The 22,871-nt window shown below is 37.9% G+C and overlaps 1 protein-coding gene across 1 annotated transcript in view; it reads right to left on the reverse strand.

Moving 5' to 3' along the window:
• The window catches only part of trib2 (tribbles pseudokinase 2), a 78,751-nt gene that overhangs the window by 53,630 nt on the left and 2,250 nt on the right, over window positions 1-22,871 (reverse strand). The window contains exon 2 of the mRNA XM_055185830.2: window positions 3,117-3,178. Coding sequence (XP_055041805.2) covers window positions 3,117-3,155 — 39 coding nt within the window. The 5' untranslated portion in view covers window positions 3,156-3,178. The remainder of the gene's footprint in view (window positions 1-3,116; window positions 3,179-22,871) is intronic.

Raw genomic sequence — 22,871 nt, forward strand, 5'->3', positions numbered from 1 at the left:
TATTTAAGACACTCAAATAAAACTCAATTTTGAAGAAACTATGACAGAAAATGAACACATACTAGATTATTAATAAATTAAATGTTTTATCAACTGGCTAGTTATCCTCCAGACAGTGACGGACCAAGTCTTTCTCTCATTTCGGCCATGTGGTGCGCGTGCCCGCTTGCGGTGTGAAGCGCGTCCACGCTGTTCTCCGAGATGCACTTGATGGCCTTTTGTGCAGTGAATTTTTTTTTGGAAGACCTGGTAAGGTGGTAGGGTTTCCCAGCTTAGGTGGGCCACCCGAACTGAAAAGTGCTGTGGGAAACCCTGATTATTTGAAGATCATGTGGTATGTGGGGGAGAGCAGGGGCGAAAGTACTATTTTTCAGATAAACTTAATTTAAAAGCGAATGTTTTAGACAGAGATGTATTTTTCATGTAGTCAATAACTCACAATCATGTAGTCAATAACTCACAAGTGTGGTCTATCAATACCAGGTGGAATTTTGAACACATGTAAAATGAAGTAGCGCATTGTTACTTTTGACCTCGACAGTTGGGACGAAAATAACACACAGGTGGGTCAAAAGTAACACAACAGAACAAGATAGATTTTTGTGTTACACTTGTTTTAAGTAAATATACATGACTATGACCTTGTTATCATCTAATTGCAAACATATTTTGTCATTTATCTTTGCAAAAAATAATGAAATAACATTTTCATTTCAACTTTTTTCAAAAAAATTTAAAAGCAACCAACTTGAATTGTTGAGAAAAAAAAATTCAATAGTTTGAACACTTTGAAAATTAAATAAAATTAGAAAATAAATTCTCAACATAATAAAAACAGTATTAGTCGCAGGACAAAAGTAACAAGTGTTACTTTCGTCCGGACAGGAACTCCTGACATTTAAACCCGATTTACTTTTATTTTGAAAAACTCTGAGAAGGCAAACTTCAGGATGTGTTACAGCACTAAATAACCTGTAGATTGATCAGTACTGTAACACATGAAACCAGAAACACAACACGTTATAAGAAAAACATAACCGCTTTAGAAATGTACTATTTACAGCTTTCTGGACCTAGACGCGCAAAACAAATAACGCATGCGTGTCATAGTTTGGAATGCAAATGTAATCAGGGCTCGGAGAAAATCACTTTGTTACTTTCGCCCCGGTTCTCCCCTACTAAAATCCCCTACAAAATGTCTGCTCCCAAGTATAAGAGGCTTTCCTTGTCAATAATGTTTGGATAACACTCCTACATCTCCTTCGACTAAAAATAATCAAAAAAAAAAAAAAAAACTAGTGCGGTGGATGTGATATTAGTAAACCTACCAACATCAGTCGACGTGATGTTTGAAATGACTTATTGTGAGAGGAAAAACTATGTTTTAGTCGCATATCATTGGTTTTTATAGACAAATATTGCATACGTTTTGCACACATTTGTAATGGAAATGCCTCTACTGTTTGAAATGTCACCTTCCCTGAACTCTCCAAATTGAATTAGTTTGATTTCAATTATTGATCTCACATTGATTTCAATCTTTGCCATTATCTTACCCAGTCAATATTAAATATATCAAGGTTATTTTCCACAGGATGTTTTTACATTATGTAGGATGATTTTATCTAGAAAACCACAGAAACTTGTAACTGAGTGATTTGCACCCACCATACACACGTTTTCTAAGAAATGCTTTTTAGATTTTTACAGGTGCACACTGCTGTGCATTATTACCCATCCGTACATGACTGAGTTCGCTTACTCATAAACGTAAAAGAAATCGTGGAAGAGTGTAGGGCACATAGCTGTCAACACAACTACAGGTATGAGTCAGCCAGTATGCTGCAAATGCGGTCGAGAGCAGACTTCAAACGGACTACGAAATGCTATCTCCAAAGCAAAAGAGAAATGAGGGTAAACAGTCGCAGCTGGGGTTACTGATGCTTAATTGACCTTAGTTCATCTGCCCGGTTGAGCGTTCATGTGCACTTCACTAAAGTAACTCTAAAAGTGGTATTGCACAGATAAATAAGAAGTGAGTATGAAATAAAGCCTTTTAAAATTGAGGCCAAATGTAAGCTGCAGTTTGCCTTTTCAATAAAGTTTTTAATAGATGTTAATACTAACATGCACTTAAAACCGCCTTGGGAGCAACATCTTATCTCATGACTGGAGATCTGCATTAGCCAGCACACATTTTCACAAAACATCTGCTAGCATCTACTACAAACCACAAACTGTTATCACAGGTACAGCTAACGGCTAAAACATGAAACAGTGGAGCATTCTGCATGTGTATGTCCAGCAATATGTGCTTATGTAAGACAAGCACATCGCAATCGGCGCCCCCCCTGGCCCGTGTTTGCATTTCCAGTAATCTGAGTATTCATTCAATCCAGCATGATGTAACTGGATGCCAGTTTTTACTGCGGCCAATCTTGGCAGCATCAGTAGCCAATATGCACCCCGCAGACTTTCCTTCAGGTAAATATGTTTGCAGTTTTATGACATTCTTCTGTCGTTACGCACTTCGAGAACAACGGCGCAACAATGGATCTGGCTTGTCTAGGACCCGGGCAGGTATGGAGGTATCTTTCCGAACGAGGCCTGCACACTGCTGTGTGGGAGATTGTCTTTCATTGCATCATACTGTTTTGAGGACAAGAGCTACAATGTCATGAACAGATATGGCCGGAAGCCAAGAAACAAAGCTCTCCTTAATATCTAGGTTGCCTGATATGTTCTCACCGTACCTGGTTGTTATAGTTACAAAATTATGACATGATTAATGTTAATAGTAAGTAATTAGTATCTGCATCAAATGTCTTATTATATAAAGAAGAAAATAGTAGTCATAACAAATTTACATTATGCATTTTGCAGACGATTTACCTAAAGTAACTTACAGTGCATTACAAGGTATACATATTATTTATCTGTATGTGTGTTCGAACCTATGACCTTTTGCACTGCTAAAGCAATGCTCTACCACTGCGCTATACAGAAGCAAGTTTGGAAAACAGCATTATCTCCTAACTAGTACATTGCAGTATACAAAACAGTGTAATAAAAATTCGTAACTTTAAATTAATTATTCACAGACTGGCATAGCCTACCTGAAAATGTGATGACTCTGAAGTGAACGTTCCAACCATCTTAAAAACAGCATTCGGAAATCCTGTAAACAAAAACATTATATGTATGTTTGGTGATATTAATGGTAGCCAGGGCTGCCAGGTTTCACACCAAAACCCACCTAATTGCTACTTAAAACTAGCCGAATCATGTTCGAGGTTGGGGTCCTCCAGTAAAAATTGCATTCTGAGGGTAAACATAAATAACATAAAAAACAGCCTGCGGCAACAGTTTTCAAGGCGACATATCATGAAAATCTGACTTTTTCTATGTTTAAGTGCTATAATTGGGTCTCCACTGCTCCTATCAATGTGAAAAAGATCAACCCAGTAACTTAGTTTTGGTAAACCATTCTATGCAAACATTTGAAAAATAGGTCATCGAAATTTGGTTCCCCCTGTGATGTCAGAAAGGGATAATAACGCCCCTTAATCTGCACTATCCAACTATTGCACTGCCATTTAGTGCAGAGATCAGCTCATTTGCATTTAAATGGGCACACCCAAAACAGCACTTTTTGCTCACACCTACAAAGTGGCAATTTTAACATGCTATAATAAACTATCTATATGATATTTTGAGCTAAAACTTCACATACATACTCTGGGGACAACAAGATTTATTTGGCATCTTAAAAAATCTTGTGAAATATCCCCTTTAAAGTAGACGAAATCCACAGGAAATCCGCAGACTTGGCAACCTTTATGGAAGACACAATTCATTAGTTTAAACTGCTGTAGTGTGACTTTTTCAGGTAAATAAAATATTTAGTGTGGCGAGATGTGAGGTTAATATTTAATTTTCCTGTCCACGCCCAGTAAGTTCCTGCTGGTAATTATAGTTTCACCATTGGCAAAACTATTGAAAAAAATCCTTATACAATGATGAAATACACCTTTTTGGAAAGCAACATATAAAGCGCAAATATTTCATGATACCAGTTTTTTACCAGAAGGTTTTTAAAGTATAAAACAGAATTAGGTAAAAGCAACGACCATTGAGATGAACAGGAATGCTGTTATCAAATATATTTCATAGTCGTGCTTGCTAATATGAGCAGAGGCAAAAGTTATTGCTGTTTGATGAAAGTTTATGAAAGTCTTTTTCTTCATAAGATGAATTATCCGCATTATGGTAAAATAGAATGGTACGCACTCTATAACGAAATATTTTCAATCACGCATTGGGTCAAAAAAAGGGACAACCCCAATGTTGATTTAAATTAATCCAGAAAATGTTTATATTAAAACAACCCAGCATAGGTTAAATTACAACACATCATGTTAGGTTCACCCCTTTTTGACACAATGCTGAGTTGAAATTAACCCAGCATTAACCCTTGTGTGGTGTTCATATTTTTGTTACTTAGACGATGTTTGTGGGTCTATTGGACCCAGAGCATTATTAGTATCTTAAACCAATGCAGTCATACAAATTTATGTAATATTGTTTACAGATGTTTACTTTAGCCTTATTGCAAGTAACATAGACAGAATTCATGGTTAATATTTGTTATTTACCACTGGTAGAGGACTATTTATAAACTAAAGTGCCATTCGTTTTTGTGGTAATATGAAATAAAAGAAGAAAATTCTATTCTGATCCAGATTTTGGGGGAAAAACTATTTTATCATAAAGAAGTATAAATGAAACCAAGTTTTTCATCACTGTTGATGTTATATTCTTTGAACTTTTTGAAATTGTACACATTTGTGTCAGTCTACACAGCACAGGCCCCAACTGAGCAGATGCCGTAACTTAAGAAATTATTTACACTGAACACATAACCTGTTCTTGCCAGCAAACACAACACATTAGAAGCAAAATTTTACTGTGTAGTTGTGTTGCGTATGCATTTCTTGCATTTTATACACATATAATGTGTCCATCTTATGTCCACACACATGTTATACAATGTGTTGCTATTGAACATAACTTAGAATGATGAAAATTCATGGATAATATTTTACTTTCTCTATTATTCACTTTCTCTCTCACACACACACACACACACATCTTTGTTGGACATTTAGTTCCCACAATGTGATAAATACCAGGTACACACACGCACGCACATGTTTCTGGTTTCCATGTTTTGTGGGGACATTCCATAGATGTAATGCATTTTATTTCTATTCCCCTTACCTACCCCATTCCCTAACCCCAACCATCACAGAAACCCTTCTGCTACTTCACATTTTCAAGAAACATCATTTTGTTTGATTTATAAGCTTGTTTCCTGATGGGGAAATCAAAATGTCCCCACAAGGTCACAAAAATACTGGTATTCCTATCTTTTTGGGGACAATTGGTCCCCACAACGTGATAATTACCCGGCCGCACGCACGTGCACGCACACACACACACACCAGGTTTTGTGGTAAACCCATTTTTTTTTACTACACTTTTACTACAGTAAAACCATGGTTATTTTTTGTAAGGGATATAATGGTAAAATGTAGAATGTTTCCTGTTAGACAGAAGGTAAAGTGTTTGGGACAGTGGGGGCAGACAAATGTTCATGCATGATATATAACATGTTGGATGCTTGCGGCATTACAGCAAGAGTAGAAGGACAAAACTCTGACATGCATCCATCACATATGTACAGACATATATACAAACACACTCATGCACTCACAGGAGTCGCAGATAGGAGAAAAACAGAGTAAAGTTACATAGCAAATTCAATTTTCACATTCTTATTACCCCCGAGTCCAGTGGACCCGAACACCACATATGTAATATAAATGTGTAGGGGGGGTACACGATGTACAGTAATTATAAAGTTGTTTATTTTTATGTTCTTCATAGAAAATGAGCCAAGGCCAATGAATCTGAGGTTGAAACAACAATTAATTACATAATTTTTCTTACAGTAAACATTAAAAACGGGTCCCACAGACCCGAACACCACACAAGGGTTAATATAGTGTAAGGTAGCGTGCACACAAAAGCTTTATGCCGGTGGTCGGTGTATGTTTTCAATTGTTTCCAAAGGAAGCGCCACGCTTTTCAAAAACGGCAGCAGCTGGGGGGTTTTGTACACGCTGAGCGGCAGCGCTCTGTGGTTTTTCGGCACACTGTGGTTTTTCTGAACATAGAGAGTTGAAAAATGTTTAGCCATCCAACCAATGTGGAGGAGGGGCGGGACAAATATTAAACGATCGTTCAACAAAGCAGAAGTATAATAGCAAGCAAAGCGCTCAGCTGAAAAAAGCTAACAAATTCACCCGAGTGCGTGACAAGTCCGAGTTCACTCAAAATTGGACTCGAGTCCGGACTCGAGTCCGAGTCCAAGTTCGAGTAACCCAACTCTAGTTTTTAAAAAAGTTTAAAAAGTTGAATGCCTTCCAGAAAATGTCCTTCTTTAAATATATAAACCTATATAAACAATATCAAATGAAAGAACAGACCCTCTGCTTTCAAACAAAAAACATACACTGAGATCTTATGCTGTGTTCAGACCAGCCAGGGTAGAGGTGTCAAGCGCGAATGATTTCAATGTTAAGTCAATAAAGACGCGTTGACGCGCGTCTGGAGTAGAGGTCGACCGATTTATCGGCCGGCCGATTAATTGGCCGATTTTTGGCATATTTAAAATAATCGGCTTTGGCCGATTTTGCTGCAAAATTAGGCCGATTAATAGGCAGGCGCATCTGAGGGCACCTAAGCGTTGTTGTAGAACTCGTCTGCAAACAGATCGCTCCAGTGTGTGTGCAGCCGTGCCTTGTTCACAAACAGCTTTAGTAAACGATGGCTGGATTGCGCAAATTAAGCAGCCAGTACAACAGCCCGACGGGCTTATGTCTCGCGGTGCACTGTCCATGCAAAGATTAGGCTCATTTCATGTGATTAATGAGTGATGATGATTTTTGTTTGCGTGACAGAGAGAGCAGAGCCGCGCGCACACGCTTTCTGTCTCCAAACAGTCTCCCTACTTTTATTACTCAAAACAAAACTGACTCGATGGCGAAAGGTCGAAAGACCAAATCATATCCACCGAGGAAATGTTTTTCGTGTTGTTACAGTAACACTTTGTTTACAGTTTTGCGCTGCTCAGCCTGGATTAGAACACAACGCGTCCAACTCGCGAACTGACTCCTTTGAACGGATTCGTTTGAATGAACGGTTGAAACAACAGATCTGTCCCAACACTAAACTCACAAGACGTCACTGTCAGCACAATCAGTCACTTATAGCGCCTCAGAAATGAGAATGTATATGTGTTTAGAAAGATTTGCCCTAAATAACAGTCTCAACTAAAAAACATAGACATTTACTAAACTTTATGATGAATAAATAATTAATCAGGTCTACCAAATAAGGATTTTATCCTACAAAGCAATAAAAGCCATGGTAAAAAACTGATCAAAGATGATGACAGCAGAGTGTCGGGTAATATCTGTGTCTGATAAATGCATGGTGCAAAGGAGGTTGTAAAACTCTTCAGAAAGACCAGTCATAATTTTTTTAAATACTTTGACTTAAATAGTGACATTTTTACATTTAAAATATCTGCTAATGATGAGAACATTTTGATTATTATGTACATATAGAAAATCGGCCCTGATTTCTAAATATCGGCATCGGCCAGAGAAAAAGCCATATCGGTCGACCTCTAGTCTGGAGGTCTCGTGGTGCGAATGAGGTATTTAGCGCGGCTCGGTAGACGCGATTCCGCTTCAATCGCGCATGTAGTTCGCAAGTCGCAGAAGCCCCTCCCATGACGCGAATTTCCACGTGAATGTCTCGATGACTAGAATTTCACGCGTGAATGAAGCGAGTAAACACAAAAATGTTCAAGCGGCTGGTGTGAACCCACAGTTACTCTTTCATGCGTGGCGTTGCTTCCGGGTTGTGTAAGTTGCGGATTGCCAGAAATACTCGTCATTGGCAGGGAAGAGTTTTCTCTTAATTGACGAGTTAACTCATCAATGGCGGCGAAAGAGTTAATAACATATATGACATTATATTTACAAATGATTAAACCAAATAGTGTGTTCGAAAGTAAACAGGTTTTCCTCAGGAAAATCTGCATTCGTTAAAAATTATCTAATAAAAATTTCAAATCAATATTTAATGATCCTAACCGGCTGCCTACTATACTATACTACTATCCTTTCATTAACATTAACTTTTGAGTTTAAAAATGCATTAGTAAATGCTTATATTAACATGCACTTAGATTAACAATTGCTGCAGAAGTATTGCACATTTTTTATCGCACATGCTAATGCATTGACTAATGTTAACAAATACAACCTCATTGTAAAGTATTACGGATACATGAATAAAGTTAACTTGTCCACTTTAATGATTAAATCTAAACTGCACATTTAACACAAAGGCATGTCAGGGTCTTTACTGATCTCAGTTCGTCTAATTGCCCTCAGCAACCCAAATACACGGCTTGAAATAAAACTCAAGATTTAATGTCACACTCTTCCAGTCTCATTAAAGCACTGCTGTGGATGACGGGCATGGCTGTGCCAAGAACCCACAGCCACACTGCTTATGTGAATCCTGCATGGCACTGACCCACAGACACAGAGCAGAGTTTCTCATTTTACCCTTGACTACAGATTACAGTGCAACAAATGCCAGACCACAGCATGTAACGCCTCTGCAGGACACCGAAGACAACTTAAAAAGCGCTAAAGGATTTTAAAGGAACCATAGCATGTTTGTGCATTCACATCTGTGATTGCTCAAACGTGAAACAATACATAAGGAATAGTTTAAGTAATCTGGAATATTCCTACAGAGTTGTGATGGAGTATATTACATTGACTTTTTGACTTCAAAACAGCATGATGTTGTAGTTTGGTCTTCGGCAGTGCAGTCTGACCGCACTGAGATCATAATGAAATGGTAGCTTTCTACAGGGCGTGTCCGCCTTATGTCACTTTCATCAATGCTGTATTTTTGTCATGTTATTTGAAGAGTTGATGTCATCCAACCTATATTTTCTTTATGACACTTGATGGAATAGTTAAAGCCAAAAATGGAAATTCTGCAAGGATTTGCACATCCATGTGTAATTTCAAACGCTGTTATGTCTTCAGTGAAACACCAAAACATACATCATTTTAACAATTGCTATGCAGTTCTTGCCGTACAAACCTTTACAGTAACCAGGGTCATAAAGTGTCCAAAAAAACAACATAAAATGTATAAAAGCAATCCATAACACTTCTAAAGCTGGTTCCAATAAACTGGTTTTGTAATTAACTCATTCCCGCCAGCCATTTTTAGAAAAGTTGCCCGCCAACATTTTTTTGTGATTTTCACAAAAGTTTCACAAAATGCCTTCCAGGAAAATGTTCTTCTAAAAATATATAAACATACAAATATAACAAATGAAAGAATAGACCCTCTGCTTTCAAGCAAACAATAAACAAACAAACAAACAACCAAAACTATCTATATTTTTTTCTCTGCTTTAAAAACTTTAAATATGGGTATTGTTCTTTTCATTTTCTTTTTTTTTATTATATTTTTGGCCAGTTTTTGTTTTTATTAAATAGTGAGGTTAGGAGAGGACAGGAAAGTACAGGGAGGAGAGAGGGGTATGGGATCGACAAATGACCACGAGCCGGGAATCGAACTCGGGTCGCCGAAAGTGCGAAAGCGCCACATGTCGGAGCTGCCCACTACACCATCGGCTTCGACATATGGGTATTTTTCTTTAAAATCATTTTTTTCTAGCAAAAAGCTTAAATTATTGAAATTTTTGAAAGGAATGTTGTTAGAGATCAGATTCAGAACGATTATCAAAACATACATTGAGTTTAAATAAGTTAACGTTTTGGCTTCAGTTTTTTCATAAATTGGGCAAGTTCGCCATCTAGTGGATAATCGCGGTGTTGCAGATTAATTCTTTCCCCGCCATTGACGAGATATCTCGTCAATCAAGAGAAAACGCTTCCCCGCCAATGACGAGTATTTCCGTCTTTCCGCAATACCGCTATTATCCACTATTCCGCAACTTTTTAAAACCGGAAGTATTGCCCTATGGCAAGCTGCTGCATGTCCGTGTCTGTTTTAAAGATCGCTCTGAATGGGATCTCTATGAAAAGTCCGTCACAAAAATGGAAATGGAATTATCTCTGCTTTTTGCTCAAAATGTGGTGTTTTTGCAGAAACCTACTCATATTCAAAAGCTGATTACAAAATAACTACTAAAGGTAGGATGAAACGTTTTTTTTTGTTTGAAAGCAGAGGGTCTGTTCTTTCATTTGGTATATGTTTATATATTTAAAGAAGAACATTTTCTGGAAGGCATTAAACTTTGGTGAAAATCATGAAAGGCGCTGGCGCTGGCTGGCAACTTTTTTTAAAAACGCTGGCGGTGAAAGAGTTAACATAAAAATTTATCAGGAACACTTTTTATTCCAATCTTTTCTCTTAATTGACAAGATAACTCGTCAATGGCGGGGAAAGAGTTAAAAGCTTGTACTGCTATTTTTGGGTCCAAAAACAATAAGGTAGTGTGCACACCAAAGCGTTTATGATTTCAAATTTTTCCAATAGAAGCGCCACGCTTTTCAAAAATTCCAGCAGCTGGCTGGTTTTGTCCACGCTTAGCGGCGAGAGTTGAAAAATGTTCAACTTTGACGAAACGCTTAGCTCGTTAATGTCACTTCTTACTCTGACGTCCAATCACGGTGAAGGAGAGGCGGGACAAATATCACAACAACCAACCGCCGCATCATTCAACAACTGATAAACAAGGCAGAAGTATCATAGCAAACAAAGCGCTTAACTGGAAAAAGCGGCTACACTCGGCATCCGGCTGGCGTTTCAGTCGCGTTTAAACGCTTCACTGAAAAAAATGATTCATTGAATTTAATCAATTTTTTTAAGGTAAATGGTTGCAATCAGTTTATGTAAGCTACATTTAAACATAAACGATTAGTAAAGTAGAATAAAATATAAAACTTTTGTTTAAATGTAGCTTAAATAAATTGATTGCAACCACTTACCTTAAAAAAAATTATTAAATTCAATTAATCATTTTTTTCAGTGTTTGATGTACACCCCCTAAAAACGAAAGTGTTCATGTAGCTCAATTGGTAAAGCAAATACCTCAATAAATGCATAAATGCAACTGCATAAAATTGGCACGATAAAATGAAAAAGTTATGCAATGATTTTATTCTGTTTCACTGACTTGAACTGAGAAAACAGCATCATACCGGTTTGGAGTGACATGAGGGTGAGTAAATCATGACAGAATAAGCTTTTTTTGATGTGACCTGTTCCTTTAAATCACCAAGCATCACGCTATGGATCACAGATGTCATTATCTGACTATTGCCTAACTATTTAAGCTGTTGCATACTTTGCATTTTTCTTTAAATTATCCCAGCTGTACCTTGAAGGCAGTTTGGGGATTTTCTCTCTTCACACGTTTGAACTCGCTTTACATGCTTCTTTTTCTGAGTCGCTCACATGTTTGTTGTAATGCTGTAAATAACCACTGGCAACTTTTTCCCTTGCACAACTAAATTTGGCATTGTGCATATATGCAACAAACTCTTTTTGAGTCCATCGGTTGGCATTGCCGCCAACAGGAATTCCTGTTTGGACTTGTGATATAGGTCACTGGCAATGTCGTGCCGAGCATCAGCCATTCAATATGGACACAGTACGTGTCGTTCTGTCCGTGACCCACTTGCAGATGGAAGGAACACAGTGTTCCCCATCACTGCAGTTGCTATGGTAACACAGCCGGAGAGAGACGCAGGACGCGGACATTGTTTGTGCTGCCTGACAAGGATGTGAGAGAGGATGAGTGACACTGAAACAGAGACACAAATACAGAGCGATCAATATATCTTTACCGAGGTAGATTCCTTAAATCCCAACGGGAAAATCCAGAACTCCCATTCATACAAATCAGGAATGGAAAACCAAACAATTCGATTACCACGCACAAGACAAACTCTGCAGCTTTTCATTTACTGTAAATCGAGGCTTTCCAGTTAGACAGCCTGGCACAAACTCATTTGACAACACAAAGATCTCATCTCCATGGAGAATATGTGCAGTGTTTTAACCTTAGACTTTTGCACAGTGTGTATATGCTGATGTTCATGGCATGGGTTAAAATGGGTGGTTAGATGAAGACCTCATGGAAAAATGAATCTAGTTAATCACAATGGCAGATGAATGCAATAAAGAAGGCACAAATTCTGTCTAAACTTCATTTCACCAAGCCTGTCAGTTGCAAGCATCTGTGGATTTCAGGGAATATTGACATAAAGTCACTATACATCCTTCTTGCAGGGACTTTCTGAATACATTTGAATATAATGACTCCTGGGCTCAGATCAGATCTTAATGTGAAGTGCTTACCATGCATTCTCTCCGGAAAGGAAAGTTGATTCCCACAGTATATAGATCAGCTATACTGTATGCTGCACATGTTGTCTATGCTGAGACATCATCTTTATGACTGATTTAAGCGGTGATAACTTCCTGATATGGCGGACTGTTGGCTTTGCCTCACTTAAACCTCATTAGCAGGTTTGTAAAGCAGAATTCTTCTTTTATATGAAGAATGTGAAAAAGGTCTATGAGCCAAAATGTCTGCAAGATCCTTCTTTTTTTTTAAGAAAAAATATTAAAATGTAACGAATTTTGAGTGCAAAACTTAAATTGGTTATATGACGTTGCTAAAAAGAACATTATTTTGTGTATTTGGTGTAATGCCACGTGTTTACGCGATTTAAAGGAAAACACCACTGTTTTTTAATATTTTACTATGTTCTTACCTCAACTTAGACAAATTAATACCTAACTTTTTTCAATGCGTGCACTTAATCTTTGTACAGCGTGTCGTGAATGCGTTAGCATATAGCTTAGCCCCATTCATTCCTTAGGATCCAAACAGAGATTAATTTAGAAGACACCATACACTTCCATGTTTTCCCTATTTAAAGACTGTTACATGAGTAGTTACAAAATAAAACGTGGCGATTTTTTAAGCAGAAAAAAGAGAACTATATTATATGGTGGAAGAGCACTTAGTTTGCCGCACTTCGACCTCGCCGCGCAGAAACATCATCACTGCTGACTACTCCTCCTCTCGCTCAAACTTCTGTCAATATTACTGCGCCCAAAGTCAAAAAAGGGTGGATCAGCTTTCCTTTAAGGTTAACAAACACATTATTTTCCACATACTGTACATTATTTGTTGCTCCTTTACACCCTGTCTTTCTGAAATGTGCCGATTTTTACAAAGCTCATCATTTTGAAAAGGGCGGTGTGCTCCGATTGGCCAACTATCTAGTGCGGTGTGATTAGCCGAATATCGTGTGATGGAAATATTACACCATATTTGGAACAATACTAGAGCGAGAATAAAAGTTATGCCTTTTTCTTTGCGTTTATATTTGGGTGGTGTTGTGCAAATCTTTCCCCACAGTGACGTAAATATGTGGGGGCGTTTTTGAATGAGGCGTTTTAGGCTACGTTTACATGGAAACGATCTGAAAAGAAACCTCAAAAGTGGTGTTGCGTTATCACTTTTTATTTCGCGTTTATACGAGCATTTTGAGGGGGAAAACTGCGTGCATATGGTGACGCAAAAGTGTGTGATATTCGATGTAGTATGAACTCCAGGAGGCGAAGTGTCAATGTGAAGCACTGACAAACAACAAAACCAAGTCCGTGTGCTTGCGTACAACCATCTTCCTGTTTCTCCCAGGTCTCGTCCAAATCCGTCTGGTTTGTCTCCGACGAATTGGCGCATCAACAGTTTCACTGAAGTAATTAATGCGCCTTCTCTGATCAGTAATACTAGCTGTGAATATTTCGTACAACTGCTGGAAAGACTTGTATATTAATCAGAGCTGCTATGGCAACTTAAAGGTCCAACATATAGAAATAATCCGACATGTTTGTTGTTATTTTCCTGAACTGGCGCATGCCTGTGACGTAAACGCGTACGCGACGAGAGCCACCGTTAGCAGATTTTTGCTCTTTTGCTTTTGCTACTCTTTAGACGAGAACGCGACGGTAGATTGTTTTTAAGATTTCCACTCTGAAGGGTGGTTTCACTTTTTAGCGTTTTTAAGCCCCCAAAACGCCATCGCCATGTAAACGAAAGGCACATCCGATAAAATATTTTTACGTTTTCACCCTCGAGCGTTCTCATGTAAACAGGCCCGTAGGAAGGCGAGGATGACTCTTCACTTTTAGAAAGAATATCTCTCTGGGTTTTGAGACTTTAATCTTTGCGACTTTACGGATCTTCTATGTGCACAAACAGCTTTGAACACTCCAAAAACGCAGGGGAAAACATGAAATTGCATCATATGACCCCTTTAAGGAGATCTTTGTTTCAAATGATTTACGCATCAAGAGCATGGTTAGAAAAAATGTAAGGAATGAAAGGACTGAGAAAGCTTTGCATTGTAAACGTATCTAGTATATCTACCGAGAAAAACAAAATCTGCTACTCTTGCATGTAAAAACATTAAGAAAATGTAATTTCTGGAAATTAAACCTTAGGCCATGCTGCAAGCACAATGCATGTTTATCTCAGAAAAAGGCATGAAAACTTGTTTCTGCCATGATATAGCTTTATGACTATAAATAAATCATTTCTCGAGCACAAAGCAAGAGCTTGCTGTAAATTATATATAGTTAGAGGGCGTATGGTGGGCACTGCAGAAATGTATGACATCCTTAAAATAGCCATAAATAAAAAGCAAAGCTGTAAACTGAGATTCTTGCTAATTAATGAAACATGGGAACAAAAACACCCCAAGCAGATTGTGACCTCAAATCTCGTGTGCCTATACAAATTCTGAAAAGAAACACCAACCATCGTCTCGTGAATCTTCTCGGGTTTAGAAATGGCACACATATGCAGACACACATACAGTATATTGCAGGGTGAATCACCTTCGCACCCATCCAGGAGGGCTTCTGCAGATGAGTCATCCACAATAAAAGTCGGCTATCCGGGAACATCGGCACAACCGTGGAAACACACACACACACACACACACGCACACACGGCTCCGTCTCAGGCGGGATTCCCCTCTCCGCATGCCTGACTTCCACACGTGAGACGGATGAAGACCAGCTATGTTGACATTTCAGGCGGTTTATCTGCACGATGACTCATCCACCGTACAGTCGGGTCTGGCCCACATCGAAAACATACCCAACCTTTACTGTACGGCCGTGCAATAGGCACTTCTATGCATTTTATGTCACAGCTCAAGATGCATAATGCATCCAAAAAGATCCTCATTTGCAACAGCAGCTGTAATTTTTCACACATCACTGCATGCATTTATCATCAGAAGTCATTAAGAGGCTTTTAGATACCAAGCAAAAGCCGAATCACTCTCTGAATGGTTTCATAGGGTCGCCATTCCCACTGAGCTCATCCGAGGTAATGCCTTCCACCCTGCAATAATAATGTGTACGGTTTTGAGCAAGAAGATGCATTAGCCTTTGGATCGACATCTGCAATTATCCTTCCAGATCAACCATTGCACTATCAAAAGTTCCTGGCAAAGCTTTGAAATGGACACTGCATCAGAGTAATAGATCTCCTATTCTCAAAAGCACTCTAGGTTTATAAGGCATTTTTAAACATTATAATGCAAAAAGGTCTAAAATGAACAATCGGCACTGACAAATATATGAAACTGTCAATCGCCAATTGGCCAGTAACATTTTTATAAAAACTAGGTGCAGCGCTAACGAGGATTGTCGACTTCATGCCGTGCTACATAGACCAATCTCTGATTATCAAGTTATAGGTAGAACGAGTCGAGAACAATGCTTATGAATCGCGGTACTTAAACGTCATAATCCAAACGTTCTGCGCAATGCTGCGAGAAGTCGAACTCCACCAAAATGGACACATGATGTGCAATCATAAGAAACACACGACAGCGCTCTGTGTTTTCATGGCGATAAATTAAAGAGATTTTTTATGTGCGTCAACTAATGTTTTAAGTTACAAATGTTTAGGTTGATGTAAATTAACATTAGGAATGGGACGATAACCGGTTTCGCGATTAACCATGATCAAATGTCCTGACGATTATCGTTTAAAATGTAATTATCATTACAACCGTGTTTGATTACCGTGATTTTAAAAACTCGCGTTAAATCCTGTCCAGCCAGAATCAGTTTGACGCAGGCACGCACATGCAACATATTTTTTTTGCAGAAGGCAGCATTCAAGGGATAATGTATTATATTCATTCACAGTAAACTTATTAGACAGATTTTTTTTATTTTTTTTACCACAGAAATAAATTCAGGGACATGAAATACTGTATTAAATTGTGATTTTTAAAAATATATATATAAAAAAAAAATTCAGTGTGTGTATAAGTTCTTTTTGAAAATGTCCATCTCATTTTAACAAAACCATGATAATATTGATAACCGTGATAACTTTGGTCACTATAATCATGATATGAAATTTTCATACCGTCCCATCCCTAATTAACATGTACTATGATTAATAAGTCCTGTATAAGTATTATTTACTGTCACTTTAGGTTAACTAATGTTGCTAACTAATGTTAAAGGGATTACTCCACTTTCTTAAAAAAATCCAGATAATTTACTCACTCCAATATCATCAAAATGTTTATGCCTTCCTTTGTTCAGTCGAGAAGAAATTACGTTTTCCTTCATTTAATAGACTTTATTGGACCCCAACAGTTAACAGTTTAAAATTGCAATTTCAATGCAGCTTCAAAGGGCTCTAAATGATCCCAACCAAGGCACAAGGGTCTTATCTAGCGAAACGATTGTAATTTTCGGCAAGAAAAAAATATGTACTTTTAAACCACAACTTCTTGTCTTGCACTAGCCGTGTGATGCGTGGAAACGTCACGCATTACATATGTAAAACGCACATTTGCAGACCATTTTAAACAATAAATATAACATAAGGACATTAATTAATATCATTCCACATACAACAACGTCGGAACGGCCCTCTTTCTTCACACTTGTAAACACTTGGGCGGTAGTTTCGCATACGTCACACGTGACCTTTGAAGTCATGACGCATTACGTGAGCTCGCGCTGGCGAGAAGTTGTGGTTTAAAAGTACATATTTTTTATTTTTCTTGCCGAAAATGAATGATTGTTGTGCTATATAAGACCCTTATGCCTTGTTGGGATCGTTTAAAGCCCTTTGAAGCTCCATTTAAACTGTAAAATGTTGGGTGAGTAAATTATTGGGATTTTTTTTAAGAAAGTAGAGTAATCCTTCATATCTTATTGTATTGTGTTACTTATATGTTTATTTGCAAATGTAGTTTGAAAAAACACTTTCATGGCCAGTAAAACATATTTATGGTCAGTAAATTTTGCCATTGGCAGGTGTGGCAAAAAGTTAGTTTTAGGCCTTGGATGTACAGTATGCACCGAACAGAAAAACAGACAGGCCGTGGTTTTTACACCACTTGATCTCACTTGACTGTCTGCAGATGTTTCTAAATGCAGTCTCAGTCCCGGTTATGATTGTCCTTGACACGTCTGCTGTACTTTTCACCCAGTTAGTTCTTTAAAGTTAGACCAAGCTGGTTACACACCCTGAGGCCCAGTCAGTGGCACATGCTATAAATACTGTACCGCATGCTAAAACAATGTTTGCATTTACTCTGTAAAAGGTGAAAAGCTGAAGTAACAAAATTACTTCAATTGGTATCTTTAAAAAAAAAAACTAATGTGAAACTTAAGTGAAATTTTAAGTTACATTTTGGAAGTGTTACCAATTTACGTAATTTTTTAAGTTAATCCAACTTTTCACTTTTTACAGTGTAATTGCACATGAGATACATTAAGATATCTCATACCTGTTTGATTAAAGAAAATCATTTACATTTTTTGCATTACTTTTATCCAAAGCGAATTACAAAATTGAGGAAAACGGTAAAGAGATTTCTTTTAAGAAGGCAATAATATGAGAAGTGCTGAAAAACATGTTAAAAACCCATTCCTGTTGGAGGAAGGAGTACATTAGAGGCTTTTTATTACCTTGAACCCACATTAATAGTATACCCTACATTGTGTGGTAAACAATGTAAAAAAAATGTAGATTTCTGAGATGCTAAACTTCCCATGCTGTCTTGGATAAATTATAAAAAGAGCATAATTCCCAAACTGGATCAATGTTATTTTGCATTTGCATTTGACAGACGCTTTCATTCAAATCAACCTGCATTTAGACTAACTGTACAATCATGCATTTGGCAGATGCTTTAATCCAAAGCAATTTTCAGTGCATTATAAGGTATACATTTTTTATGAGTATGTGTGTTTCTGGGATTGAACCTACAAATGTTTGGGCTGCTAATGCAATGCTCTACCACCGAGTTATAGGAACACATATGACCGGTGACTTCTTTTTCGAGGGCGCATGATGTGAAGCTCATCTCAACATATAGCCCATCATTTGTGTGGCTTGTTATGTCAAAATATGCGTTTGTTGCGTCATCTGAAACATGTTCATAATGCATCTTATCAAAACACAAGCCTGCTGTACACGTCTCGAAAGAGTGCGTTTGCCAAAAAAATCTTGTGTAATCAAGGGGTGGTCTCCAGGACAAGGATTAGCTTAAACCAGGACTAGGCCTAAATTTAATTAGGAAATATAATTAGTTTTAACAAACACGTTATACTAAAAACCTTACTGGTGGTGTGCATTTTAAAGGTGCAGTGTGTAATTTTTAGAAGGATCTCTTGACAGAAATGCAAAATAATATACAAAACGAAATTATCAGGGGTGTATAAAGACCTTTCATAATGAAGCGTTATGTTTTTATTGCCTTAGAATGAGACGTTTTATCTACATACACAGAGGGTCCCCTTACATGGAAGCCGCCATTTTGTGCCGCTATGTGTCTACAGAAGCCCTTAACAGACAAACTTTTTTACTAAGTTGTCTCCAACGATGAAATGTTTGTCCGGTGTCGGCTACCGTAGCTTTTCTATGTGTTTCAAAAGCAAGAGGTGAGCAGTGGACTGAGCCGTTGGTTGCAATTCACAACCTCACCACTAGATGCCGCTAAAATTTACACACTGCACCTTTAAAGGTAAAACAAGGGGCACTGATGTATTTTAAGATATGTCAGTGCACGTTGTTTTGAGTTTGGACAGCTCTTACATTTATTTTAGTCAAGGACTAGTCTAATCCCTGTCCGGGAAACCGCCCCCAAGAGTTTGTGTCATGTTAGTGTCGAGTATTTTGTGAACATGAGCGTCTCTTTTATCATACCCTTTCGACGCAGCAGGCACATATTTTGACAAGACGCATGATGCACATGGTTCACACACATGTCACAACGAACACATATTTTGACATGACGAGCAACACACATGACACTCCGAACATATATTTTGAATTCCGAAGAGAAGTCACCGGCCGCCACTGACCATGCGTGTTCGCTGGGGATCGAACCCATGACCTTTACCAAGTGATCTACAAAAATACATGAAACTGTGGTGTTTTATTCTAGTATAATAAAGTAATTTTTAATAAACAGTTTGGCCAATAATTCTTCATGCATGCAAACTACCACACACATCAAAATCTCTATTGTTCTACTTCCCATTTGTGGCTAACAAATCGACCTGTGCTCATCTTCGGGTACATAGACTTCAACGTGAAAAAAAACAACCATGACAACGTGCTCATCACCAAGGCAACCTAACCGGCTGAGCTGCAGAGAGCACGCTCGCCTAATGAGAGATACACAGTGTTCCCTATCCGCTCGAGGCAGCCGCTCACTGTACCGTTCAGTCCAACACTGCACCTGCTGATTAATACTGTCAGACAGAAACAACAATGTGTCACTTCTCACTTCAATATACACCAGACTGATCGTATACTCTGTTGTGCTGTCAGAAAACGTGCTTTTTTTGATGCGGATAGCTCATTCATTTTCATCTACAACACATTTTTAACGTAGTTTGAGACATTGGTATGTAATGATAAGATTTGGAACATCAAAGTTAGATTTTACAATAATTTCAATCTTTGACATGACCTTGAAGTCGCCATGAAACGGAAGTAGCGATTGTCTTATTTTGCCCGTGGTGACATATATCCGAATAAAAAATGTAGGGCTGGACTTGAATTCGTCCATGAACTGATTGGATCGTTTGAAGTTGGGTCATGTTGCTATTTGCTAATTGTTGTGACCCCGCCCACCTGCCATACAATTTGACAGGAAGTGAAGAGAGATTGTTTTAATGCAGAGCCCTTTTTAAAGGGACGATCCACTTTTTTTAAAAGGCTCATTTGCTCCCCTAGAGTTAAACGTTTAATTTTTACCTTTTTGAAATCCATTCAGGCGATCTCTGGGTCTGGCGCTACCATTTTAGCATAGCTTAGCATAATCCATTGAATCTGATTAGACCATTAGCATCGGGCTAAAAAATAACCAAAGAGTTTAGATATTTTTCCTATTTAAAAGTTCACTCTTCTGTAGTTACATTGTGTACTAAGACAGTAAATTAAAAGTTGCGATTAACATGGCTGCAGCAGGCGCAATGATACCACGCAGCAGCCGAAAATAGTCCCCTTAATAACTTTCAATGGCAGGGGACTATTATTGGGCAATGCGTAATATCATTGAGTCTCCTGCACCCATGGTACGGCAGCAAATTCCTTGATTATTATGCCAGAATAACTTTTAATTTTCTGCCGGTCTTAGTACACCATGTAACTACAGATAAGTCAAGTCTAAATAGGAAAAATATGGAAACTCTTTGGTAAGTTTCTAGCGCAATGCCAATGGTCCAATCAGATTCAATGGACCATGCCAAGCCATGCCAAAAGTGCCAGCGCCAGACCCGGAGATCGGCTGAATAAATTCCAAAACTGCAAAAATCAAACGTTTAACTCCAGAGGAGCTGGAAAATTTTTATATTTTCAAAAAAGTGGAGTGTCCCTTTAAGAAGAGATTTTGCCCACTGGAAGTCTAAAAAGCTCGGCCGTCACGTGATTCGTGGAGACTTCAGTTAGTTCCTGGAAGTTCATAGTGAGCCATTGAAATAAATTGAGTTTAAGGCAAAGAGCTGTGTTTTGGAACCAAACTCTATATAATAACAAACAACTATCTACAACTTTTTTAAGTATTAAAATCATTTACTTAATGCAAATCACTCTTATATGTGTATTGCGATGTCGACGTTTGCAATTTTTAAAGTCAGTGTTATGTAAAACATTTATTCCTGCTGTTTAAAGATCAAAACCAGCCTGTTACAGACGAGCATCATAAACAGTCTGATGGACTGCACACTTCTCCCCTTAAATCAATGTGTGGAGCATTACCAATTAACGGTTTTGAAAATAACAGTTTAACAATGCAACAACGCAGTCTTTTTTAATCTGCTGTTGACTGTTGAGGTGTAATCGTGCCTGCTTCCCCCGCATTTATAGATGATGTCATCTTTGGCAAAAGGAGGGGTCTGTGATTATTTTGTTTATCACAACAATAACAGATATTATTCATGTATTTCTTTGCACAAAAACTCTAAACTGCCTTTTGAAATCGTGACAAATGAAACATCTAAAATGCTGCAAACGGTGTGAACGTCTTGACTTTGCCAGCCAAATACAATGTCGAAGTTAATAACTCTTCAAGCAAATCCTTCAAAATCTGGATAATCCGTGATATCTAAATCTTTCAACTAAAATCACCCAGGCCGGTTATGACTTGGCAGTTGAAGAGGAAAGGATAACAGCAGCAAACATGTTTGGCTTCAACAGGAGGGGGAAAGAGACTCTCTAGGCAAATCGTCTTAAACGTGCACCTGCGAGACAAATGTTACTGAAATCATAAATGCACGGTTGACGTACAAGCATGGAAATCCGGAAATAAAAATTATACCTTTTGTATAATAATACAAAACAACCACCATTTCTCCTGGCGAAATTCTGAAATTTTCATATTTAATGGCACATTTTATTTTCTGTAGCTGTGTTAAAAGAACATATCGGTTTACAGTAATGAAAGCATTTACCTTGTAATAGCAAACAGACAGGATTTGCCAAATATAACAGAACCAGGGTGTAAAAAACAGGGTGGTTAATGTATAACCACACACTTGAAATTTTGTCACTTTATGAATAGCCTGCTATACGTAAGGCGGCAACGTCTTGACCTTATGAGGTCAATAGAGATATTTCCCTTTCATTCTGCCTGAGTGAAGGTTACATCACCACAGAAATCTTATGCATTTAAAATAAACTATATATCGCCACATATACATACTCCCACTTCATGTGCCTGATAAAATACATATATTCGCTAGGAATGCTCCGATCAATCGGCCGATAATGCTTGCTATGCTTCTCAATGAATATGTATAATGATTATGTTTGACGAGTGTTGCTTTTTCAAATGCATGTTATAAACGAGTCAAACTAACAGTGATTTCAGATCGATAAGGATTTACTAATCAAAAGCTGTAGTACAAGAAATAGCTGTGAATATTATCGGCTGTGCGATTAAGAATAGTTATCGGCCACGTATTATTAGTGTATATTGGCCTTTATCGGTGCACCCCATAAAACAACCCAGCATAGATTAAATTACAACCTATTGTGTTGGGTTCATCCCTTTTTGACCAAACGCTGGGTTGGAAATCATTTAGTGCTCTTTCTGAGAAAAAAAGCATCACTCTTTCACCAGTCTCTTTGCCATCTGCATCGACCTAAAACTTTAAAA

The sequence above is a fragment of the Misgurnus anguillicaudatus genome, chromosome 18 (assembly GCF_027580225.2).
Source record: "Misgurnus anguillicaudatus chromosome 18, ASM2758022v2, whole genome shotgun sequence".
NCBI classification, from domain to species: Eukaryota; Metazoa; Chordata; class Actinopteri; order Cypriniformes; family Cobitidae; genus Misgurnus; species Misgurnus anguillicaudatus.